This window comes from Rhodnius prolixus, unplaced genomic scaffold (assembly GCF_049639745.1).
Source record: "Rhodnius prolixus isolate KJV_2025 unplaced genomic scaffold, Rpr scaffold_33, whole genome shotgun sequence".
NCBI classification, from domain to species: domain Eukaryota; kingdom Metazoa; phylum Arthropoda; class Insecta; order Hemiptera; family Reduviidae; genus Rhodnius; species Rhodnius prolixus.
In genome coordinates, this window is record NW_027411608.1 from 899,669 (window position 1) to 927,364 (window position 27,696).

Consider the following 27,696-nt stretch of genomic DNA (forward strand, 5'->3'; position numbering starts at 1 on the left):
GAAAGAGGGATTAAAAGTGTAAAAACCCTTTCAGAAATAATAAAAACTCTCTCTGCTACTACAGAAATTTTAAAGAAAATTGATGAAACGCTTAAAAAAAAATGTAAACTATACAATCAAAGCTTTGTTGGAACAGATCTTTAAAAAAATATTATTAAGGTTGATGTGTTTACAAAATTTTTTTTTGCTTTGAAAGTCTTCCCTAGTTCCTTCAGGATTCAGCAATTCATTCAGGATTTTTATTTTTATTTTTTTAGCAGCATTTAACAAAATTGTTGAGCCCTACTACTCTTAGAAATTTGATTTTTTTTTCTTGATTTAAATTATGATTTTTCTACTGTTAATTGTTATTTGTTAGAACATAATTTAAAGTATTTTGTGAAAAAATAACAAATGTAAACAGATAATTTAAGATACATTATTATAGGCCCTGAAATACTGTCAATAATAATGACAAAATAAGAAATATAATTTGTGTTCGCTGAGCTATAATATCACCATTATGTCTTCTCAAATAAGGCGGCGCTTTCTTACCATTGTGGTCTCCCAGCAGTCCAGGTTGAAAGATCCAAAGATGGTGATAGCCTGCCTGTGATAACCATCTCGTTTCCACCATTAACTTGTTGTTCTATCTCTCCAGGAAATTCTCCTCTTACGATTTTTATTCATCTACCCTTGGAGGAAATGACTAATAGGCAGTTTCTACCATATAAATGCATTTCACCCATTAATTCATTTCTACAACCCTTACTTTTGTGTTCCAACTTCAGGTTTCGCTCTATAAGTTAGAATTCTCTCGAGCAATTTACTTTTTCCTCTTTTATCTGACTGAGCCTATAAAAGCTGCTATCCAGCTTTATATTATGTTGCTATGCCCAATATGGCAAACTACTTCAGCAGGAGAGCTAAAGGATTCACTGATGCTGATCCAGCCAATGACTGACCAGAACACAAGAAAAAGATAAGAAAACTCATGTTTTTGGATTTTTTTTGTATTTTGTTGCCCATTTTTATCTAAATGTCTCAACAGTCACAACCTATTTTATTGAACTTCTTAGGAAAACCGAAGACTTGTTGATCAACCTAGATTTCTGGAAGAAGACCTATTCTAGAGCAACTTATTTTCCTGGTTTTTTGATCAGATTTTTGTAACGTTTACAATGCGTCTAATTGTTACTTACTAATAATTATTCTCAAATTTAAGTTCTACTCTTTGTCAGTATTGATTCATTTTCATTTAAATCATCCACTTTCTTTATTATAAAAATATAGTTCAAGGGCCATATTTGATTAATTAAATAATAGGGGAATGCATCCATATTACGAAGTACTAATTTTTTGTTTTGATTTTTATTTTTGGGTAGGTTATTTACTTTCTGCCAACATAAATTTATTTATGAAAATCAGATCTTTTTATTTTAATTTTTCTATAATTAAAGTAAATAAAAAATAATTACCATACACGAAATACAAATATTGAATTATTTCTTTTAAGTAAAAAAGTTTTAAAAGAGGAAAAATGACTGTCATTATTTTCGTTTTTTAGTAATTAAAAAAAAAAAAAAAAGGGAAATCAGGGGTACCAAAAGAAAAGCCAAAAGTGAAAACTAAATTTCTTTTTTTTTTTAAAGAAAACTCGAGACTATCCTCAAATTAGGCTGATTAAATAATCCCTCAATCAGTCAGCTATGATCTGGAGGCAAACTCCCCCCCCCCCCGTTGATCGGTCCGATAATGAACAGTCTTCGTGAACAGCGATTATTCTTAACGTAGACGAAGGTTATACTGTGCTTTTTTTTTAAAAAAAAAAACAGCATATTTAAAGAAGTATACAATATTTAATCAAAGCAGGATTGTCCAATTGGATAATTATAAAAGATATGCACAGTTGCACGACGCCCTGTACGAAAAAGGGACTAAGTTGAGCAACACTGTTTAATTTTGGTGTATTTCCTTTGGTACAGCCTATGTTAATAAAAATTGTATTTTTAAAAAAACCAGAAATGTGAAGAAAACAAAATATAGTAAAGTACAGAAATATTTTGTTTCATTTTATTATTATTTTTTTTTTTATTTGCTTTAATTTTTATTCTCCATGAGAATATCCATTAAACAAAATGTTTTATGTTGCGTTATTATAACTTATACCAGACAGATATGGATTTGTTTAGGTTTCTTGAAATTGTTTTTGTATTATAATACATTTGTGTTTTTAGTCTCGTCGTATTATTATTTTTCTAGGTTCATAAATATTTTTTATTAGGTAAAAAATTGAAAACGAAGCAAATGAAAAAAAAACGTATCTGTTTGGGTAGAAAAATTTACGATTAATACAAGAACAAAAAAAAAATTTTTTTGAGTTCTTTCTTTTCCCTCTTTATTGAGTTCTGTGATCTAGAATACCAATATTAATAGTAATAATAATAAAAAAAATTGACTTTTTACTTGCCTAAGCATTTTTAGGGATAAAATCAACGATATTTTATTGATTAGTAAATTTAACCGCGGCCCTTGCTCATAAGGGTAGTAGAAATATTCAATTGGTGACAGATTTACATTGTTCGTTTCAAATATTGGTACCTAAGTTATATTACACTTCGAATATTATTAAGATTTTAAAGGCTTCTTTAGTGAGCCTATAGTGAGTTAAAAAGAGAAAACTTAATTCTCAAATACATATTTCATAAAAAAATTAATCTATAATTTATTATTTGAAACTATTTTAGGAAAGTTCAATTGTCAGTACTGGAAGGGGTTGGTTAGGTTTTCCCTCCAGAGAGTCTTTTTAGGTTAACTTACTTTCGTGCGATCTGTAAATTAATATCAAAATCTACAACTTAACTTTCAAATTTTTAGAAATTCGGATGCTGGAAAATGCTACTTGACAATTTTTTTAAAAAAAATTATTTTCTTTCAACTTTGTACAGAGATAACGAACACATAATTCTGTAAAGTTTATTTTAAAACATTTTTATCGAAAATGTGATCCAAGTGTTCGACTTTTTAACGGGGATAGATGGATAGTGGATAGTGTCGTCCCCAGCTTCATGGAGAAAAGAATGACAGGTAAGTGAAATTGCTTTTGGTGATTTTAAATTGTGCAAGTACTTTATAAATACGTGTAATATTTAACACTTCATTTGTCAAATATAGTATTTAGTAAAAAAAAAAAAAAAAAAAGAAATGTACTGGAATGAAAAATGAGATAATTTGTGCTCTACTTAGGACATTTCATTCAATAATCTATTAACAATAAATTGGAAATATCAGATGTCATTAATAAAGTAGAGGATGGGCTATTCAAAGGCGAGAAAGGTTGTTGTTAATTGAGTCATAATTTTTTATTTATTATGCACAGCTTTCGACCTACAAGACTAGGTCATCTTCAAAGCTAGGGAATTAAGTTAAAGGAAAAACATTATGTGTACGTATACATTAATTTGATGCTTGAAAAAAAAAAAATGTGTAAAACAAATTACAATTATTTGATAAATTAATCAACTATTTTTTTATATCATCAAAAAAATGTACATTATAATCAGTTTCTGTGAAATATATTGCACAGCTGTGAAGATAACCTAACCCGTAGATGGAAAGATTGACAAATAATTATAACCAATTGGCAATTATTCTTTTCTTCTTTTTCGAATTCAGTCCCCAAAAAAGACGAAAGATACTCCATAGTGAATAGATTACTCTTTAAATTTAATTCAGTGAAAACAAACTTTTAATATCATTAGTCTTAGGTACGTCTAGAAATTATGTGTAAACAATAAATTTGTAATATGTTCAATGAACTGGATACTATTATACAGCCCAGCTGATGGTTAAGATCCGTCCGTGGTGATTTACAGCTCGAAACATGTGTTTTTTTTTTTTTTATTATTTCTTTCATTTGTATTTATGTTAATTAATGAAAACAAAAACAAAATTTTTATCAATGCTGTGGAAGGCCCAATGAAAATACGAACATAAGGAATCCTCAACCTCCAACTTATAGACACAGGAAATTGGTCTAATTAATAAAAAAAATGTCGTCACTAAAAGTACCTTTTCATGCTTTCTATCGGCAATCATTAAAACTAAACAATTTTTCTTTTTTTAAGTTCAAAATATATACTTTTTATGTTTCTCATTAGACGATATGTATTTTTTTATGTTACAGGAGGAAATATTTATGTAACATCATAGCCAACGAGTTGTCCTCATCATTTCCTGTCGCTCAAACAAGCCCCGGAACTCAAATTAGTGCGCATGTTTTCCCCTCGCTCAGGGAATTGAATTTGAGCTCGAAATGTATTTTTAAGCTGATACTATGTGACACAGGAGAGACTTGCGGTTGTATTTAATACGTGAAAGGCTGTGTAAAAAACCTTTGTTCAGATAACTTAAACCTTTCTCTTAGCATCTGAATGAGAAAGGTTATAATTTTGTTTGAATGAAGGTTATAAAATGAATAGAAATCAACATCATATTGGTCGTCATGGCATTTCTCAAACAAATAAACCAATTTTTAGCGGTATTTTTTTTTTTAAATTGTAATATTAACTCATTTTTTAATTGCTGTTAGTTTAATTGGAATCATTTATTTCTAAAGAAATACACACAAGAATTTGAGGTATAATTAATTTTATTTTACAGTGTAAATAACTTACAATTTGTACGCTAATCAAGTATTTAGTTCCTGACTATTGAGTTTAATTTTAATATTTTATTTTTCTTAATTTTATGAAGAGATATTTCAATTTAAGTGTATCACTGTGATATTCATCTCTTTATCAGAATATAGTTAACGTTTGTTACTTGATTTCAAAATATGTTTGTACTACAAATACTTTAAATTATGCTTGCGGTAACAAAACTTTTCTTGTGACGTTATGTCCCAAACTCGAACAAAAAAGTGTTACATTATTGTTACATTCTTAAATCAAACTAATAAATACACTAATTATTTTTTTTTAAATTAGACGCTCTAAATTTATGTTAATGACCAGAATATGAATGTAATTTTAAAAATAAATAAACTATAATTACTAAATTCAAGCATTAAATTAAAACACTTTTTAACCAAGGAATGATTGTAGTTTGTTTTTTTTTCTAAACTTTCAGTCTCAACAATAAAGAAAAAAGTTGTGTCTATTGCGGGCTCCGGAAGTATTCAACCTAGACCACCTACTTTCCTGCAATTCAGTGTGCATAATAAGGTAACTGGGAATAGAGTTAAGAGTTCAAGTTGCATGCAGTTTTATGTATGAATATGTACCGCCGAAGCGAGTACGAGTGAACACAATCCGGAAGCTGGTGCCAGTATCCTCGGATGTTGACACGCCATTAATTCTCAAAAAAAAAAAAGAGCATGCATATTGAGGCCTCCATTAAAATTTTTTTACAAAGTTTACTTTCGCTTGTGTTTAAACAGCACTTACAAGCTGTTTTACAATTCACAAAATTCAGGTGACATCAAAAGGTAACTCTTCAGAAAAATGGTTCTCCAGCCTTCACTTAATAGATTGTTCTCTTCATCGTAAAAGTGGCACCTTTATACAATCTTCTTGTACACATAATATTATAGGTATACACAAAGAGTTATAACTTTTTCTTTAATCATTTTATCACTCATTTTTCACCGTTTTCCTCATTCGTAAGGCACTTTAGCTTGGAATAAAAAGTAAGGTTTCATTTTCAATGGAGAGTGTCAGAAAAAGCTAACCTCTAAGACATTAAACCTTTATAAATCTAGCTGGTGGAGCTCAAGATCGCTGATTTGTATGAATTAAAATTAGATTTAGGAAATATAAAAATTGCCTAAAACAGAAATTAATAATAACCTTAATTTTGATAAATCTGACAGATTTCTCTAAACACACTGCCCCTAGCAACGTCTACTTCATTCTTCAATTTCCTTTGATACTACATTCTTTATTCTTCCTGTAATCATTGATTAAATATACCATTTTTAAAAAACAATAATCCACATCGAATAATCTTAAAAGCAGTCAAAAATAATACGACACCTTTTTGATTAGTTTTCAGTCTTATCGTTATGATCAAAATGTATACCTGGCGCTAAACCTCTGCAATAATTTTGTAACATGAAATTGCACAGTTTGAGAAAATTATGTATTAATAAAATTGATAAAAAAATTATTTAAAAAACTAACTTACCTTGCCAGTTGGCAGAACTGTCTAGCACTTGCTACCAAAATATATTTAACCTATAAAATAATGTTGATCACATTAATCATTAACAAGAATTGTAAAGGATCTACAGGTCAAATTTGGTGAGAAGTTTGGGAACTATTTACATTATTAATATTGTGTTAATACATTTAACCTGCAAGGACATGCGTTTTATGTCTGACAACTGTGACAATAAAAACAAAAAACTGGAATCACGTGGTCCACGGGTGTTGACCTTTATTACAATGCATTGATTACTGTTTTTAATGCTTTGTAAACATACCAAAACTTAGTTGAATTTGCGTGGCATACAAAATGTTAGTTTTGTGCAAGACAGAGAGGTATAAACGGAGGGGGGTCTCCACAAAGTTGTATAGTGCGTCTTGTAGCACGCATCAAATTGAGTCTAGTGCTTGCAGCCTTCGTTCTGTACCAAATATGGCACCTACAAAGTAACGTGGGGTTGACTTATCGGCCAATGAAAGAAAAATTGATCATCTTTTTTGGATTTGAGGAGAGTTTCGGTGATTTTTCCACCGGATGTTAAGAATCATCGTTTTCCGCTCCTCATTTCCCTCCCACACTACATTGTTTTTGACTCTTTCCGGTGGGCTCTGTTTTTAAAAACAACAATTCTTTTGCTTTACTTTGTACCAGCTTTACTTTTCTTGTTTAAGAAAATAAGATGGAGTAGAGTTATGAACAGATATTTATGTACGTTGCATTGGAAGTTAAAATATGTGAGATTTGTGTTTATTTTAAATTAAGATGGTTACTATTATTATTTTGTGAAATATGTTTAATAAAGAATCAAGAATTTTATTTCTTTAGCACTTTTTTTTATCAGTACCTTATGAAATTTTCTTCACTAACTAACTGATACAGATGGTAAAGTTAGAAAGTGAATCAAGACCATCGTTGGACACGTTCTTAATGCAACGAAATATTTCGGATTTTTAAACAGGGGTAATTTCCATAATATAAAAAAATAGAATATACTGACTAAAGCATGATGAGATTTTGTAGCAATCGCCAAGGTGAGGAAGTACAAACAGATTTCGATCTGGGACACCCGTAACTGGATAGACATTTCGCCAACAGTCGGTCACATTCACACAATCTTTGGCCACAAGAACTGCCTATACCTAAATAGGTCAATGTGTGCATGAATAATTTTTTTTTTTAACAAAAATAATGTATCAAAACATTAATAGTGGCAGAATAAAGAAATATGTAGCAGGCGGATACCACAGAGTGGGCGACGTTGGTAGCAAGTCCAGACGTATGGGACAAAGTACTCCAAGTACATTGGGCAGTCGGCTGAATTGTAACACCAATCGTGCCTCTGGCAGCATCTGTAAGGAAATAAAAGTATGACTTTCTTGGATTGAAAACAAAAAAAAAGGTTGACTTAAATATTATATAAAATTATAATATTAGCGGACATTCTCACATGGTTACTCTTAAATTTACCATTCCCGTTACAGTACCCTCTCAAATCCGTCTGAGATAGGTTAATAAGCTTGTCCCTATATGAATCACCTCCGCCCTAAAGAATCTTCTGCATTGCCTTTGTCATCCTCGTGTGCTTGCATCTAAAATATTTTACCCATTTATCCTCAACTTCGCGAAGTTGAGGAGAATCTTCACAGCTGCTGCTGAGCTGCAGATGTGCACTTCATAGCTCGCATGGCTGCTAAAGCAAGAAATCTCTGTTATTGAGATTAGCTTCTATTACTAATACTCCTCCGATTCACTAAAATAAAACATTATAGAAGATATCACTGATCCCCTGAGAAAAATGTTCAACATGCGGTATGCTAAACTGCGAGAAAAACGCTTTGATTCTTCCCGGGAAAATTACATAGAAAAACTTTTTTTCGTGGCAAATCTCACTAACTGAAGAAAGCTAAATAAATAACTATTTTGAGGTAAAAGATAGAAAAAACTTCATAAGTTTTCTAAGAACAGAAATAAGTGTTAAAATTTAGCTTCCACAGAAAAAAAAATATATATAACGAATATCAAACAAGTTAGCAATACTTTTAGTAATTGCCACAATATTTATCGTTATTGACGTACGTTGATATATCAATGATAGTTACGTCCATTTCTGTGATTATAGATTATTGACAGGTGATTACAAGAAATGTAACCAATTCTACAATACGTGTACAATTTCACTATGTATACAAATCACTCACCTATCAATAGGATCGGTTGGATATCCTGAACCGAGAAATCCACAATAACAACCGTATCCTTTATAGGATAGAGGATTGCAGCCGGTTGCACAGAGCACCATGTTGTATAAATGCACTACACTACGTTTACCTCTGCAACAAGAAAAAGTATCCATTAAATTAAATTTATTTTTCACCCTTTTTCAAACGAACCATTTGATGCAACAGGCAAAATTCATGCGGGTCACATCACATTTTTACAAATTTGATTTGATAGATATGTTTCATAATATCACAACCCAAAATGCTCTTTTTAATATTTCCACTATTGGGATCAGTTTACATTGAGTGACTATAGAACTGGCAGATATAACGCTTTCAAATAACGCCGGATCTAAACCCCACTTTAATAAACGCCCAAAGGCCCACAGGAAAAGCATTGGGCCACGTGTATGCTCGTCTTCAGTAGTATAAGCATTATTTTCTTCAAAACAATTTTTTTCTATTTTCATTTTATTACAAAGAATCTTAAGCAAAAGAAAAAAAAAATCACCACATGCTGCATGCTGCCAGTGGACTCCTAGTTTGACACCACAGATATGGACAAACTGGAAGCAAAACTGGTATTTTACCAGCCATTATCCAAATGAAGACTACCATATGCGTTTGTTTTGGCCCTGGCCGTAAAAGTAGATGACAGAGACAGATAAAGTAGAAATCTAAACGAACTGGTACAAAATCCGGCAATTTTCCTTTGAATTTTACCTGTCATTCTCGAAATTAAGGCAACCCTATATGTTTCTTTTACCCCTTTCTCTTAATATAAGAGCTTTCTCTACTCATTTTTGGATTTTAAAAGCTGTCAATTTCGTAATAAAAAGAGTGCGAGTAATTTGAGGATTCACTAAAATAAAAAATAAAAAAAAATTCACCTTTATAACCTTTTGGTAGTCAGTGAACCTTCTTGTACAGTAAAATTACCGCGGTGATAATAATTTTCGTCGCCAGGTTATTTACTAACCTATTATTATGCAAATTAGCGTTAATTTTTGTTAGCTGCGGTAAGAAGTATTTGGTGAAATTTCTTGCTTATGTTTTTGCTACTAAATGATTATCCTGAAGTAAACTCTAGGACGTTCGCTAGTTCAGTCATCGATATATCGTATTATTATTTATTAATACTTTTAAAGAATACATTTCTTCATAGCATGGAGTTGCTATGATATAACACTGAATTAATAAAAGAAAAATTAGTTAGACAAAACAACAAGTTTGAATGATTTTATGAAATACATAATTAAAATTGCAGTATTAATTCAGTCATCGATAGATAAGGTTCATTTTATGAATTGACAAACATCAACTTGGTACTAAACCCAATTATTGAATCGATAATTGTTCTGCAAATAAATAATTATATGAATACAAGTAGTAGGAATGAAATACAGTCTAGCTTCCCATAAAGGACACTCTCACTAGCGACCACCTCTATTTTCGGATAGTTTTTGGATTTCCCCGTTTTACCCCTATACACTTTCTGTATAAAAGAGCCTCTGTCTAACGGACACTCTACATAGTGACCGCGGACATTGATTTTTTGGGGAACAGATTATATGTTTCACCTCCCACCAACGACCACCTTATTATTAAAAAGTTAGTTTGACGCGGTGATCAAAATAATTATCCCCTCTCAAGTTTTTGTGTTTTTTTTTCTAGTTTTTCCTAAAGTTTCCCACTATAAGCTCTTAGTACCACTTTTAATCTCATTTTTCAATATTACTTTGGACGAACTATATTATTTTTTTCTGATATGTCTCTCAAACGAAAGTGGTTAACTCTTAGAAGAGAAAATAAATGTGTTGGAAGATTTTTGCAAAAACCAAATCGAGCCAAACCAAGTCAGCTTGCCGAAAGGTTTGTTCTATTTTTCTAAGAAATTCAATTATTCTTTGTGAGTTTGCATAATTTCTAACAAAAAAGTTAATTATGTACAATTTAGGTTTGGGTGTTGGAAAAAATCACAGATTACCAATATTTTGGAGGACCCGAGATGGAATCTACGCGTTGAAAAAAAAACAAAACGGCTTGCAAAACAAAATCAGTGATTATTTTTACAAAGTTGAGGAAGTGATACAGTAAAAGGGCGTCTGTCCATTAAGTTTAAGTGATTGGAAGAATGGAGACAAAAACAAAGATATTTATAAATAGAGGTAAGCGTGACAGTTATAAGTAAAACATTTGAAAGAACAAAGTGGGTGATTGTTCAACTTATTTTAAGGCGTTCATGTAATTCTTTGTCCAGACTTAATATGCTCAGTCAACTATGGAAAAGAACGAAACAATTTCTTGCGGATTTTGAAAAGTTATTGGTTCCAGTTACAATACCTTAAGTCATTACATTTAAGCAAAACATTAACTGGTTTGTTAAATTAGAAGTGGCGTAAATAATCCCATTCAGTCCATTTTGTGGTTTGTTTTTCCTTCTAAATTGAATGACATAACCTAACTTTGTTTACAGTTAAGATGCGACATTTTTTTTTTTAAAGAGAAAAACTTTCATTTTCCTAAAAGTTTAAATCTGTTTTACAAAATACAGTTTAGTACAAAACACAAAAACTGTAAATTCTAAAAATATCCGATTTTTAAGTTTTAAGTACGACCTGAGATAGTTTAGGTTGTATAATCTGTAGTCTGTTTGCTCTACAAGCCAGTGTTGGCAATCCTGTATAGTTACGAGTTATGAGTGCTGTCCTGTCCATGAAGTCTTTTATTGTGGCTATTTCTAATTTCCAGTGGATTTGTTCATTCCGGAAGAACCCAGTGACGATATACGGCACTTTATTTTAGAGAAACTTTCAAGCATAAGACAGTAATGGTCTGAAAAGAGTCTAGACTCTAGGTCTAGCGGAACAATGAGGAGCTAACTGAGAGCTAGGTATCCACTACAAGCATTCGTGATAACGTACGGTGACCATTCGTACTGTTTTTGGCAGGACAGTACTGTTTTAAAGACGCTGTCCTTTTTTTTTTTAAGCATAAATGTCCTGTTTTTTATTTATTTGTCCTGTTTTTCAATGAAATTTAAATTATACTCAAATTTAATTTTTGAATGTAAAAATATAGTGTAAATGTACTTAAGTTCGCAAATAATCGTTTAGAAAAAAAAAATTCTGTGTACATTAACTTTGGACGAACCTTTAGCGTAAAACACAACCTGTTTTACCGATAGAGTAGACTAGTCGACTAGTGTAAACATCGATCGCTAAACGTCATGTAAAAACTAATAACTAAACTAACCTATACTATTATATGGCCATTGTTTTGTAATAACCGATCTCGTCTTAATAAACGTATTAATATTTTTTATAGTTTTTTTTTTGCTCCTTGTCCTGTTTTTTGATACAAAAATAATGGTCACCGTAGTGATAATGTGACGCTTGGCCTACACTTTTCAAAAGCATTCTAGCTAAAATTGTTCCTCCATTTTGTTTTTTCTTTATTTACATTCTTTTTCTATGAAGTTTTTCACATGCGTAAATAACCTTTTTGAAGCCTTCTGTGTCCGATAAAGTGGGTTTTTCTTTTTAGAGAATGGAATCTTTTGCTAGAAATTTCTGTCAAGGGAATTCTTGGTGCCTCTAAAGTGTCACAAACAGCTGATTTTTCTTTCACTTAGTGATCATATGTTACCTTCAACTAGATCAATAGCTATTATTTTATCCGCCGTTACATCTCTGATGATATTTGAAAATCCGAAACCAGTCAGTAATACAACAAATATGCGTGCTACGCAACAGATAAAATCACATTATATGTTCTTTTGGTGCAAACGGCGTGTTTGAAAAAGCATGCGCAGCAATAAAACGGAAATTGTTTAGACATTCGGAATAAGCAAGTTTATTTGAGGGAAACTAAATGTTGAATTAATTATTGAACTTTATTTAATAATAAATAAATATTAGAAGTGAATGAAATTGAGTGAATGGTCGATCATTCTAAGATATTTTGCAACTAATCAACAGCGGCGACTGTTCGTGTCAAGGATGTGGTCGCTAAATGCTGACCTGTTGGCATTTAGTGGAAAGAAGATACATCTGTCTTCATTGACTTCGGCTCGTACATGGAGTTACCGCTCTACTCCAGCTGTTCTTCAAAATGGAAGATCCGGTATAAACACTCTCCGGGTGTTCTCTTCCCGCAGTTTACGCGCACTTGAATTATCTTGAAACTTATAATTGGCTTTGAAATCAGTATCACCTCAATATTATGCTCATGTTCACTTTGAAGCTACTATTTTCGGAAAAAAAAATCGCGAGGAAAAACCACAAAATTCTATCAATGGAAAGCACTTCCTGGGAGTTTTCCATTTTTAAGTTATGCTGTACATTAAGAATTGCTTCATTAACACTAAAACCGGAAACGTTATTATACAGATTATTGGACCTAGTCATTATTACTTCACAGACCGGTATGCTGCCAGTGTTTAAATGAGCCAAGAGAACAAACCTAATGTCCACTGTAAGGCAACCTGTGGAAACCGTTTTCTGAGCCTATCATGGCTTGAAGCTCAGCCTGGACAGGGTCGAGGCCAGTTACCAGCAGAATACCCGTCGTACCTCCAATCATTCAAGCTAGTCTAATCGTCATATGTTGCAAGCTGCCCCAAAGCAAGCTCTTCACCTCAAAAAAGCTCCAAGGACCCTAAGTGGCTAGGCATCCTTTGCTGCCAACAACCTCCGCCTCTGAGATAGACTCAGATTGCTGGATATCTGAAGACCACTCTCTTGATCTCGCTCTTCCCCAATATCGGCTCAAATTTAGGTAGCAGTCCCACGGAGAAGTTGAAAAAAAAAAAAAAAAATTGAAATAGCTTACTATTTACATACGAAGGAAACAGCTATATTACCTTGTTTGTCGCATGTCTCTGAGATTGGTAGAAGCCCCCCACGGATTGTGACTGTGTCCCAGGTAAACTTCGAATTCTTTCGTTGAATTACTAATCCAGCCACTATCTGAAACTGAAAATCAAAATTAATTTATATGGTGGAGATTAGCTTTCTTCAGTCAGGAGTATTTAGAGTTTAATTCTTGAACTTATCTTGGAATGTAACCTGAGGGAAACCCAGCCAATCAACTTGAACTCCTCACCCATACAGGCCCGGCAAAGTAGGATTCCATCGAATAAGGGGGGGTCACTATTTACAAATTTTTTTTTACAGTGTACCTGTGGGGTTCAGCCAAACCAACAAACGTACGGACAGTGCAGGACATTTCAATCAAAACTCCTCCCGACAGATAGCTGACGCTACTTTCTACGGTGACTAACCTCACTCTTCATAACGACCTCAACATTCCCTTCATAGACCAACTCGCCAAGACTAAATACCAAAAATTCCATACTACTCTCTCTCTACTTGCTCTAATCCTCTTGTACAGTCTCTCGCTTCCTCTGACATCCCTAATACTCCTCGCCGACTGAATCGCCAGTGGTCCCGCGACTTCCTTGAAGTCTGAAGAACTAAGATCTCTACTCTCTCCTCCTCATATTCTCCTCCTCACATTCTCCTCTCTCCTATAGAGAGTGCTACCACTGGGTAGCTTCTCTCCTCCTGCTCTTCCCGCACCTGTTCATCTCATTCAACTCCTATTTACTTATTGTATATATTTATACAGATTGTAAATTACAAAATAAATAAATAAACTGTGTACCTTTGTTGCCGTTCAGCGTTTGTAAATATTGAGCCGTTTCTATAAATTCTCCAGCCCGAGCTGTGAGCTCTCAGATGGGGGATAAAAAGAAGTCGCGAGATAGAAAAGAAAAGAGCAAAAGACTGAATGAGATTAAGTCAAAGCGGTTGGAGCAGATTGACGACAGGAAGCGGGTCAGGCAGGATGAAGACGTGGCGGCGAATGAATCGGAAATGTGCGGCCGCTTAGAGCGGCTGATTGAATTACCCGCCCGTCACCAGCTGTAGAAGGACAGTTTCAGCGACTGCCTTTGCGATCGAACTTCCCTCTGACATTTCTATCAACGTGTGCTGTCAACGCTCTCTTTTTTTATGTTTGTCTGTCAGTTTTTATTTCCTTTTACAAACAGCTAAATAATTTTTTTTTCCCCCATTACAGCGATTGTTACATAGACACGCCTTGTTTGTACTACGCTCACTTAAAGCGCAATTTCTGTTGCTGCCAGCCCCACAGAGGTAACCAAAAATTTATCCATTTCGTCCAGTTTAATGAAGTTAGTTACGGTTAGGATAATGGCCCCTCTATTAAACGAGTAGATAACTGGTAGACAGCCATCACTGATGACGTCATCATTCTTAAAAACAGTTTATCAGTGCTGCTGAAAATGAAACAGTAATTCGTCCGGATTTTTTTTAACCTTACCTTATCCCTCGAAAAAAAGGAAGAATTGTAATCGAGCCCATTTCCGGGTATATCGTTTTGTTTTTTTTTACAAGAAAATGCTGGGTTTGGATGTTCTCTAGAATATGGAAATCCCCAGTAAATTCAAATTTGATACTTGATTTAGCTGTTACCATAGGAACCGCCGCAGGAACTTTTTTTTTTGGACAGAATAACTTGAATACAGTCTCTCGCTTCCTCTGACATCCCTAATACTCCTCGCCGACTAAATCGCTAATGGCCCCGCGACTTCCTTGCAGTCTAAAGAACTAAACGCCATTACTCTCCTATCTCTCCTCTCTCCTCCTCACATTCTCCTCTCTCCTATAGAGAGTGCTACCGCTGGGTAGCTTCTCTCCTCCTGCTCTCCTCCCGCACCAGTTCATCTCATTCACCTCCTATTTACTTATTGTATACATATATACAGATTGTAAATTACTAAATAAATTAAAATAATAATAAATAACTTGAATACGCTTTTTTTTGGTCTGAATACCGAAGTTCGTAAGGTCTCCTATCGCGTCATGGTTTAGATCCCGTTGGCAGTCCGCCTATAAAAGCCTTCCTGTCCTAATCAGGTAGTGGTCTGAAGATGGGCTGTTGAAGAAAAAAGTTTTCTTCCTTCCTTTTACTCGGAAAAGACGTACTCATGCAAAGATTTTTTATCAAAAATGGCTCCTTACTACGATTTTCCTTCAGCTCGGTGTTTTAGTTGCATTTATGCAGATCTGTAACTTTTCTTTGTAACATTTTCCACCAGGAATGTTGCATTTAGGAGAAAAGCGAGTCCAGAAGTCTCTCTAATGTGCCATTACCGGCAATTGTTCTGTCTTACCACCAATATAATATTGTTAAGAATCGAATATGGGACTGAATTTCTCAGTTTGATTAAAATCGTCTTACCGGAAGTCTCACTTTTCCGTATTTTATGATTTTTACGCAAACCACTCTTTAAATATTATTTCAACTTTGTACAGTGATTTAACATTTTTACCAGAAACATTACCCCCCCCTGAAATCCGTTTAAGGGGACTTCTAAGCGAGATGGGTGATGGGTGGGTAGATCTCCTCTAAAGTGATGAATATGATTAAAAAGGTCCGGAGTTTAGGAAAGTCGTGTTCGAGTGTTCAAAGCAGATTATTTCCTCTCGGAAATACTACGTCACAACGCAGATCGATTTTATCTAAACCCTTTAACAAGGAAACTTTATTTATGACGAATAAGTACTTGTCACAAAGCGTCTCTTAGTTGAGCACCGGGACTTCACCATCTTACACTAGCAAGAGAAAGTGCCAAAACTGTACACAAGCAAATTGTCGAAACTGCATTGCTTTATATTTCACACATAATCAAGTGTAAAATAATTAAATTCAGTTGTAATGCTTTCTCCAACGCTTTAAGTTCCATCATCTATACAAACATATACTTGTTGCTATGATATGAATAATATGGCGGAAGAGAATGTGATATCTTGTGAAGAAATAAACAGTGTTACCATACAACATGATATTGGCTAACAAATAATACCTACAATAAGAATGTAAAATCCGATTGGCAACACTGTTTACTAGATATTTTTTTTTTTTTTTTTTTTGTAAATCACTAGAGTTCGTCCTTCACAAGTGAAGTGCACTTTCATTGCAGTTTATCCAGCAAGCCATCGTTACGTAAAAGATAAAATGTAGTAATTTTGTTGGGGAGAGATTCGGGGTGGACAAAAATGGCTTACATAAAGTAGAAAAAAAGTCTAGTAAAATAAATTGTTTTTAATGGAGCCTCAGTCCGAAGGAACGTCCTGCGACAAACTCTTGCAAAGCAGTGGAATGCCAGAGATCCGGTGAACTTGTTCACTATAATAATCTCCTGTGGTCCTGCATGCGGAAGACCGTAAGATCAGAATCATGCCAGTCAGCCTACACCGCCAAAGGCTAATTGTGTGAGAATCTCCCTCGCCCTGTCCTTTTTTTTATGGGCACCAATCCTGGAGTGGACAAGACTTTCTCTTACTTCAATCCTCAACGGTCTAACTCACGAATTCATGAGAGCCCATTATTGTCCTCCTTTGAAGATTCACCTCGATTACAGTCTACCCAAATAAAATAACCACGCTACTAGTGGGTGTAAAACAGTGTCATCACTGGAAGCCAATCTAGTATCTCTTATCAGGCTGCCGATTACAACAGCTCATAAGGATGAACACTGTGAAGACATGCAGTACTTGAAGCTAGACAAGTCACAACTCCCAAAAACAGATTCGAAAGCGTTTCATTTGGCCATCCCAGACTGTCTCGCGAGATACCACACCAATGTGACCAGAAAGGAACGTACTTGATACTGATCATAAGGATGAACACTGTGAAGACATGCAGTACTTGAAGCTAGACAAGTCACAACTCCCAAAAACAGATTTGAAAGCATTTCATTTGGCCATGCCAGACTATCTCTCGAGATACCATACCAATTTGACCAGAAAGGAACATACTTGATTGAAGTATACATCCGCCAATCGTCTGCAACATAATCAGTACCAATTTTTTTTAAGGTTTCAGGCTGTCTCAACTCTTCAGAACTCAAAAAAGTGTTCCAGTTTGTACAAAATATATTCTCAGGATAACGTGAGACTCCCAGCTGACTACTTCCTGCTTTTACCGGCAATTACCAGGAAACTACTTGACATTACTTTGTACTCAAGTATGTACGTGCAGAGGGCATGGGTAAGTGAGATCTGCCGTTTAAGTTCAGACTGGTGTAGTAATGCCTTGTCTAGTTTCTATTCCATATTTACACATTTTCTACTCATAATTACAGACAGGACAAAAGTGAACTTGTCCACAGACACTAGCTGGAAGGGAGGACCCCTTGTGCTTTGCCTTCAACTAACCAGTTTTCTTTTTGATCACTTCTTGGCAAAAGTATGGTTTATGGAATTACCAAAAAGTGGTAGAAATGCTTCTAACGTGCCATAACAGTGTTGAGACAAGATTGTACCTCGTATTATTGATTAGAAACAAATTAGAACTGAAAGCGGAAGTAATAAACCTCAGATGCCCGGAAGTGAGACTTCACTACAATACGCTAGACGTGTACAAGGACATCAATTTTGATCTTCCCAAGAAGAGCCAGATAAGAATGTGAAAAGAAACGAAACCAGGAGTAGTGTTTGATTTCAAGAATGGGAGTATTCGCATAATTTATTCATTCAATGATTAACTAACTTCACAATGATCGAATGTCTTCGATCTGTGTTGATAAGCAAAGGATTACTGCAATCGATTTAACTTTATTATAAACTTAGTACAGGTGAGATGTAATGTAGAAGACACGGTTCGGTTAACGGCTGGTAATCCAATAGCAAACTAGCCGACATAACAGAGGCGGCTCTCTAAATGACGCTTCCTTAAATTACGTCACACATCACAAAGGAAGCGCCAACCATCCTTCCGCAGTGTTACCCACCCTCACTCATTAACAATTTTTTATTTTTTTTCCACGGCCGCCTTTTCGTTTCATTTATTTATTACAAGTTTGTTTATATTTCATTTAAAAATTTGATTCATAGCCTCCTGCAAAAGATGGCGTTAATTCCAAGGTTTTTTTAAATTGAAAAATTACGGATCCTACAACTAGTACACGTTTGGAGGTCTCTGATACTAAGATTTTATACCCTGATTACCACTGAACTAGGACTATGTGAAAAGATTCTGGCCTTGCTAAGAGATGGGCTTGCAGGGACCCCAACATCCTGCAAGAAGATCCCGTGAGAAATACCAGATAGCTCGTGAAGCTTGTTAAGTTGAGGATTCTGTTTGCCTTGCTTTGCCAAGGATTCGGTCGTCTCATTCCCGGACAGGACAACATCACCTGAAATAGGGTGACTTTGTTTTTTTTTTTGTTCAAATTATCGAGTTACCAGCTGAAACCTGAAACCATTTTTAGGATTCAACGCTTTTACGGCAGCTAGATTTTCGGAAAGGACAACAATCTTCTGTCCGAAGTTAATCATCTTCCTAATCACGTGAATTTTTCGCCTGGATGGAAATTTTCCCATGGGTTCCGATTACCTGATCTTAGGCCCAAAATCTCCAGGCTCATCAGTTCCATCCTGTGGGCTCGACCCGACAATGTACCCGCACGATCGCACGATCCTTTACACTAGAAAGAGCGAAATCATTGTAGCGTTACCTTTCATTTTCAGGGTAAAATTTCTGAGGTAGCTGCATTTCAGGGTGATTCCAGAAAAGGAAGCTACAGGATAGCACTTCCTGCTTCTTAGTGCTTTTCTCCTCTCCATTGCTCACCCCAATCTTTGTTGTAAAGCGTTTTAGCTCATAAGTGGAAGGTTTTTAATTCTAACCTATAACCTATCTACTACATCTAGATCAGCTGATTAGTAACCAGCTTTGAAATACTGCCAGCTGTTGAGTTTGTCTTTTATTTCACTGCTTAAGGCAATTACTCCCCCCCCCCCAAAAAAGTATATCTAGCCTATGTCAACAAATTATTATATAATATAAATAAAAACCAATAGAAAATAGAAAAACATAAAGTGGAGATTACGCTGATCGTGCGCACTGAGGTATGACGTAGGCTGTGGTACCTGCACTCTGCATTGTCCATAATCTCTTAACACAACGTACATAACAATAATTTTCTGACATGGCAGAGAGAGATACACATTTTTTCGGTCATAGATCGAGTTTTCACATTTAGATTTCCTTGTGGCACTTAGATCAGGAGTTGTGTCATGCGTAGTCACGCAATATTTAAACCATCTGTTTACTAAATTCTTCTCCTATTACTTTCTCTCATACTACCATCCACATTATTATTAAATTGATCTTTTTATTATGCAATTATAAGTTACCATAAAATTCAATTATATTCGTAAATTATGGTAAGAAAAAGTCATGTGAGTGTTCATACGAGATTCTTTTCATGCGAAAGGAAAGTGAAAAAGTCGAATATTGGCGAAAAGAATAAAAAATTTCTTTAAAATTGAGAATAAATATTATTTTTTTAATAATTTGTTAGCATTTTTTTTAATATTTACGTAAGATTAATATTATTTCCAAAATAACAAAATCTAGTTAATAAAATATGAGAAAAAAATAAAAGATTTAGAAAAAACAAGTGAAAGTTATTGAAGCACCATTGTTAATACGCTTTGACCAGCCATGGCTGGTTTTCATTGGACGGGGGCGTGGTTACACTAGAGGTGGGCATGACACGCCCACAGTCTGCATCTCTACTACGCTGTGATTGGCCACTACTTTAAATGTAATTATATTAATGAAATAATTAATTTAAAAAAAAATTTCCAACATTTCTCCCATAGGTATTTGATAAACTATCGATTAAAACAAGAAAAATAAATCTCCTTTAAAATACGATAAATAATATTTCTTTTGGAATAATACTACAAGTTTTACACAATTATCTTTAACAGAAACAAAAAAGTTGAGAATTGTTATTGTTTAATCGTGAAATAGATAAAAGAGGATTAGGCACATTGTTAACTTCTAAGCCGCCATTAAATAGGCGGTAAGCTTACTTTATACTCCATCCAGTGGAGAACTCTAGTGGCAATTTCTGTAAACATAAATGCAGTAGTCATTTAGGACTATCTTACACACATATTTAACCATGTTGATAACCCACTAGACTTATGTAGGACTGTCTTACATTTGCATTTAACCATGTTTATAACCCACTAGACTTATGTAGGACTGTCTTACATTCATATTTAACCATGTTGATAACTCACTAGACTAATATAGGACTATCTTACATTCACATTTAAACATGTTGACAACTCACTAGACTAATATAGGACTATCTTACATTCACATTTAAACATGTTGACAACTCACTAGACTTATATAGTACTATCTTACACTCATATTTAACCATGTTGATAACTCACTAGACTTACATAGAACTATTTTACATTCACATTTAAACATGTTGACAATTCACTAATCTTATAAAGGATTATCTTACACTCATATTTAAACATGTTCACGACTCACTAGACCTATATAGCATTCACATTTAACTCTCCAGACTTATATAGGACTACTATCTTACATTCACATTTAAACATGCTGGTCACTCACTAGACCTATGTAGGACCATCAACCATTGGCAAAGTTGTGGTTATAAAAATTAAATCACTTAAATTTTGATTAAATTATAAAATTAATCGTCCAAAGTGATTAAAACTAAATATGGAATTTAATTATAGTTAAAAAGTAAATTAACAATAACATTCAAATCAATTAAAATTCTGATTGTGATTAAAAGTGAATTTATTTCAATCAACTAATTTTGATTGATTGATTTTTTTAAATTCTATTCATTATTAAAATTAAATTTTGTTTTAATTCAATTGGAATTTAATTGATTAGGTTTTTGCCCAACTCTGCTTCGAAGTTCACTTCCAAATTGTTAAAATCCATCTTCCAACACAAAAAGTTCGTTAGAGCGTATATAACAATGTTATTTAACTTATATAATATACCAATAGTAGAGCACCGAACAAGATTTAACAGGATTAAATTCTTCAAAGGTATACGTCAGAGACGCCTTATCTTCGAGAGGTCGGGGAACGCGAACTGTATAATAAGAGATTCGTTCACTAGCACTGAACATGCGCACAAAAAAATATTATGAATGGTGAAATTCTCGGTTGTAAATCAGCTGTAATGGTAATAATTTTCTGTTTTCTCCATACTTGCTTTTTTAAAGGTCAACTTTAAACTTAACTAATCTTGGCACCAAGATTTCTGTACGCCAGTGTGTTTTACTTTCTCTGAGTTTTGTGCCTATCTGTACATCTGTAACGATTCACAAGAATGATAAATCTCAATGTGACGTTATTCAAGTATTTCGTAAGAGGAACAATTGAAATTGGTACCTTCAAAGAGAACATGTATAACATTGAAGTCGAATACTTGGTCAAAATTTAATTGAAGCACCTTTAATGACGTAAAAAACTTCGGCAATAGAAAGTCGCGCATGTTTACGACAGATTTTTAAGTTAACAAATTGTTGAGAACGGAAGGAAATGAAATGACAATGGCTTCACGAGTGGTTAAACTCAGCGTCTACAAAGAAAATTCATCTTAATATATTTACTGAACAAGATTTCCTATTTTTTTTTATATTTCATATTTTCTGCACATAATCGTTGAAATGGATACAATGTAATATCGTGGCTTCATAAAAATTCTTCGACGAAATAGACGACTGAATTTAAACGTCATCGTATCTACATGTGGCTGAGACGTTGAAGGGCTGTGGTAAAGAAAACTATTCCACAGATTAAGTTGGCCATTGGTGTGCGATAGTCTCGAACAGCTGTAGTTTTACTTAATTAGGGTAACTAAAACTTAGCATAAATGTAAAAATTCATTTTATAAGTAATTGATTAGAAGTAAAAAAATAAATAAACGCATCGATAATTAGACAAGAAGATTGTGGATTAAGAGCGGGCCCCATTGATCGGGCCCACAAATCGCTGTGGCTGTGCCAACAAACACAGTAGATAACGATCAACAGTTGCCACTGTATCAACTTGTTGATATCCACCTGTTGCTTTCCCTTGCCGTAGTCACTTAACGGCACCGTGCACTCAACATTCTAACCTAGCCGGTAGAAAGTGTTATACCGCTACCTGTAGATCTCGTAGTTAGTGGTTTGCGTTAATGTACGCGCGCACAGATCATTTCCTTGTATTCTGGTATGTGCTCAAGGTTAAACCAGGGTACCAAGTAAAAATGAACCCAAATTGGTAATTTTCTTTTGATATTGCGGATTTTTAATAATCCTAAATTTAAATGGCACTTGCATCAAATAGATGCCTCAAAATTTTGTGTAGCAATATCTGACTTCCTGTTATTAGAAGACCTAGAGTATTTTGTCCATTTATATTTCTCTGCCGGAAGTGACGTAAATAGAATTTTCCTGGTCAAATTTTCAAAGTAAAAGTTATACGAGATCAATATCTATACTTTTTCTTTTCTTTTTTTTCACTTTATTTGTATATTTACAACTGCAAAAATTGTTGCATCAGGTAAATTTGATCTTACTGGTTCAGTTCTCTTGTAATGACATGGTTAGAGCAATCACCCACTGGTGAAACTCTTTCACAATGATTAATCACAACAGATCTCTAGGCCATTTCCGCTTCAAGCGACGAGGAGGATTATCGGGAAGGTGAGGAGAGCAGAGTTGTTGGACGAGAGGATTAGGATGGAGAGCTAGGAGACTGTGAAAGTTGCTGTAGCGAGACTTTATTAGGTCGGTGACGAAAGGGATGTGTGGAAGGTCAGTATGAATGGCGAGGTTAGAAATGTAACATGGAGCATTCAGGATTTTCCGTAGTTGTTTAGACTGTGTAGTGTCTGTAGGCGTTTGGAGTCAGAGGGTTTGGTTGAGCCCCACACTTCTGCTCCGCGTATGTCCATATGGGTGTCTTAACAGTGTCTAGTAAATTGTCAGTTTGTGATGATACTTAAAATTAACATTATTAATTTAATTTTTTTAAACATTGTTTTTCTGTGAGTGAATAGAATACAGTCGAGCCTCCTACAAAAGGACACTCTCACTAGCGACCACCTCCATTTACGGGCCAGTTTTTGGATTTCCCCGTTTTACCCCTGTACCACATTCTGTATAAAGGAACCACCGTCTAACGGACACTCTACATAGCGACCGCGAACATTGATTTTTTTGGGGAACAGATTAAATGTTTAAACCTCCCACCAACGATCACCTTATTATTAAAAAGTTCGTTTGACGCGGTGATCAAAATAATTATCCCCTCTCAAGTTTTTGTGTTTTTTTTTCTAGTTTTTCCTAAAGTTTCCCACTATAAGCTCTTAGTACCACTTTTAATCTCATTTTTCAATATTACTTTGGACGAACAATATTATTTTTTCCTGATATGTCTCTCAAACGAAAGTGGTTCACTCTAGAAGAGAAAATAAAAATGTGTTGGAAGATTTTTGCAAAAACCAAATCGAGCCAAACCAAGTCAGCTTGCCGAAAGGTTTGTTCTATTTTTTCTAAGAAATTCAATTATTCTTTGTGAGTTTGCATAATTTCTAACAAAAAAATTAATTATGTACAATTTAGGTTTGGGTGTTGGAAAAAATCGCAGATTACCAATATTTTGAAGGACCCGAGATGGAATCTACGCGTTGAAAAAAAACAAAACGACTTGCAAAACAAAATTAGTGATTATTTTTACAAAGTTGAGGAGTGATACAGTAAAATGGCGTCTGTCCATTAAGTTTAGCAAAAATTTAACGTTCATAAAGTAATAAAAAAAGTTAAATGTGGATAAACAATGCAATGTAAATTTATATAGCTATTTGTTTTATAATAATTTTATGATAATTTTACCATAAATTATTATTGTTATAAATAAATGGGATGACTATAAAAAAATTGTTATAAAAATTATTAAAAAAGTCAATAAAATGTAGTTTTTTGATAAATTTCAATTAAGAAAAATTTGATGCACATCATATCGCTAAATAATTATGCACGTTTTTAAATCTATTAATAATAAATAGATGTTTGGAAAAAAACAAACATATTTTTTCATTATGAAACTTGCCTACCTCCTTCTAACGGCCACCTCCAAACAGCGGCCACTTTGCTTTCCCCCGCCAGTGGCCGTTATTGAGAGGTTTCGACTGTACATACAGAAATCAGTTTGTAAAAAACCACTTTTTCGTATTTTAGGGACTCAAAGCGGATCACTTCCAACCCAAAAGAGAAAATCCGCACATTACAATCTCTCTTAGAGAAAGTAATAGTGGTCAACGTACAAAAGGTAATCTTCAGGTAGTCATGACTACACCATGACAGTGTTGTCCATCTGTGGTTTACAATCATTTTACATTATCCAATTACAATATTCTGTTTTTTATTTCTTTTGTTTATTAGTTTAAATAAGAAATCACTATTTAGTAATGGCTGTGTAATGTTTGTAAATGCGACCTTCTAAAACTCATGTTATTCAATTTCAATAACTTAAGATTCATTTCTATTACTTACACTAAGGTGAGTCATGCTGAAATTGGGGCGCTCCCAATGTCGCAAAATGTTATTATTAAGCAATAATAAACTGTTACGGCAAATCTTAAAACTTTTTAGGCTCAAAAAAAAAATAAAGCTCCTGATAAAAAGTTACAGTTTTTATCAGGAGCTCAGCGTTTTTTTTTTGTTTTTTTTTTACTGTGATCAGGTTAGTAGGGTATAGCCAGGAGTTTAATATTTTATATCAGTAAAACTGCCCCTAACGAACTGCTCCTGGTCTCTATCAAGGTAGCACTTATTATTAGGAGCTCGCGTGTTTTTATTTTTGTGATCAGGTTAGTAGGGTATAGCCAGGAGTTTAATCTTTTATATCAGTAAAACTGCCCCTAACGAACTGCTCCTGGTCTCTATCAAGGTAGCACTTATTATTAGGAGCTCGCGTGTTTTTATTTTTGTGATCAGGTTAGTAGGGTATAGCCAGGAGTTTAATCTTTTATATCAGTAAAACTGCCCCTAACGAACTGCTCCGGGCATCTATCAAGGTCATACATTACAGTTCAAGGGAACATGTATTTCAAATTTATGCATAACACTTTCCCTTTTTCTCGTTTATTTGAGCTACAATCACTAGAGAGCATGTCACGAGGTCATTGTCTTTTAAGACGTCTTTGACTGGGTTGTCAGTTGAAGAAAGATTTTTCGAGCTAGAGGATAATGCGTGTGATTGCAGGTTGAAGTGGAGTTTCCTGTATCGGGTTTTTACGTGATAAAAGGCATGTTACGATCTGTTTTTCTTCTAGGGCGGTTAGAGACGTTCAATGAAGCGTTTACTCTGTGGATCGCAAGTATTTTAGTGATTAAAATTCTTCGGAGGCTGACAACTCTATTCCATATATTGAGATGGATTTTACGATCTATCGTCCAAGAGTCTTTATGTTGTGAATAGCAGCTGTTGGCAACCCTAATGTCAGGTATTGTTTTGGTAATATTTAGAAATGTGCAAATCTACTTTGTTAGGAACAATCGTGAGAACTAATCTTGTTACACAAATTATCACTTTGCCGGTCATTGAATAATCATCTCTTTAATGATTTGAATCTCACAGTGGCATTTTATGGTCCCAATTTTACTCAACACTGAACCGTGAACTCCGGAAAATGAGAAAAAAATCCACTTTTTCGAGGTTCAGATTAATTTATTTTTGGAGAAAATTAAAATTAGTAAAAGCCCTCTTCAAATATTCTTCTAAAGCTGGAGAGAAAAGCAACTAAAGGAAATGAGTATAGTTAAGATATCCGAGAAAGTGAGAATCAGTTACTCCGGTGCTCCCGCGGAGATAAGAAGGCAATCTCTGTAATTGTGATGCTGGATAACTGGATCTGGAAATAACTGAGCCTCTTTTTCTTTTTAAATGTTCACTTTCTTTTTTGGTGCTCTGTAGCGAGAATATTGCAATTACGTCCATTATTATTGTTATTATCATTCCGAGTTTTTATCAGAATCAGGCTTTGAAGACCGGGATTATGGGGGAAAACAAAAATTATCGTACTACAGTGTGTAAACAAAATATATAAAATAAAATAACGCAGGATGTTTGTACCGAAAATTATGTTTTGAAAAGCAGTAAATTTATTTTCGGTCTAATCTTTCGCATGAACTGACACTAAAGGAAGTAAGAATGACGTATGACTCAAAAATATACAAAAGGCTTTAAACCTTTTGAACTTTGAAGAAGTTTTGTGAGAAAGTGGTATGAATGTTCAGATCGGATGTTATACGTTAATGTTCGGTACACTTCAAAGCAGAGATCAAGGGATTTCCTTTTTATCGAATATTTTTTAGTTTTTATTGAAGAACTTTTGACTGGTTTTATAAAATTTTGAAGGCAGTGTTGTTGAACTAAAAAACATTATTGTTATCTTTTTCTAATAATTAATAAATTTTAACTATTACGTTTCCACTTGTTAATTACTTTCCACTAATTAATTAGGTAAAAGCTACCTTTAGAGTTGGTTTACATTAAATTACCGAGACATTTCAGTGTATTAATATCGATTCTATTTTCGATTGAATTGTTGCTATCAAGATAACAGTGGAAAGGTTTTGTTTTCTTCTACTTACTGGCATGTTGGATGAGCGTAATGAACATGAACATGATCATTATCAGAAGATTGCACAGTGAATCCATAGCTGGCCGGAAAGGTCTATAAGTGTAGCACCGCGGCGGACCAAGTAAAATACGAACCACTTTCACTATCAACAACAGTACAGCGAGTTGTACAGTGGAGTTCTACGGCGGTAACAGTCTACCTATAACTGTGCCCCTCCAACTATAAAATTAATCTTACCCCCCAGTGTGTGTGTTTTTTTTTGGCGGCCAATATTTCCTTCGGTACTAAAATGCAAGCCCGCCCGCGTAGTGAGAATTACGCGGATAAACTACTATCAAGGACCCACATGCGTTTCTGTAATAATCAAAAGCCTCATTATCAACTTAACTCACGTATCGTTATCACCTCGTACCACACCAACCACCTTGCTTTGTGGTGATTACTATTAAGGACTATCGGCCAGGAAGTGACACTGCCTGTACAGGAAGTTGTAATTAAATCTGTGTGATTAGTTTTTATAAGTGGGTAAAATGAGATCAGTCACAAGCTTTCCCGGGCTGTGAATTACGCGAAAAAAAAACTGCTTTCAAGGTCTCCCACATGCGCGTACAATTAGATTCATAAACCCTTTTTACCAATTTTCCTTGGAAATCGGTTGAGATCAAAGAATAGGCTTCTGTATGTATAGCACAAAGAAGTTTAAAGGTATATTTTCTTGAAAATCTTGGTCGGATTTCCGCCAAAACCTTAGTATCGGGAGCTG

The 27,696-nt window shown here is 34.2% G+C and overlaps 2 protein-coding genes and 1 long non-coding RNA gene across 4 annotated transcripts in view; 2 read left to right on the plus strand and 1 right to left on the minus strand.

The window, feature by feature from the left end:
* Window positions 1–4,165: 4,165 nt before the first annotated feature.
* Window positions 4,166–27,686, minus strand: LOC141455236 (basic phospholipase A2). 2 transcript variants are annotated; one of them, XM_074130151.1, is made up of 9 exons: window positions 26,944–27,686; window positions 13,270–13,381; window positions 8,385–8,516; window positions 7,429–7,535; window positions 7,184–7,325; window positions 6,166–6,215; window positions 6,015–6,074; window positions 5,829–5,928; window positions 4,166–5,180 (listed from the first exon to the last, which is right to left on the minus strand). In XM_074130151.1, coding segments are annotated over exons 1-6 (561 nt in total). In that variant the 5' UTR covers window positions 27,011–27,686; the 3' UTR covers window positions 4,166–5,180; window positions 5,829–5,928; window positions 6,015–6,074; window positions 6,166–6,214. The 2 variants fall into 2 exon arrangements, with proteins under 2 accessions (XP_073986252.1, XP_073986251.1); XM_074130150.1 differs by having other exon boundaries at window positions 4,166–5,928.
* Window positions 5,087–27,696, plus strand: part of LOC141455227 (sodium-coupled monocarboxylate transporter 1-like) — a 33,632-nt gene continuing 11,022 nt past the window's right edge. The window contains exon 1 of the mRNA XM_074130138.1: window positions 5,087–5,204. The gene's annotated coding sequence lies outside the window, so the exon portion shown is untranslated. The remainder of the gene's footprint in view (window positions 5,205–27,696) is intronic.
* LOC141455242 (uncharacterized) lies at window positions 22,163–24,322 on the plus strand. Its single transcript, XR_012459178.1, has 3 exons — window positions 22,163–22,564; window positions 23,626–23,824; window positions 23,911–24,322. It is a non-coding gene; the product is annotated as an uncharacterized lncRNA (long non-coding RNA).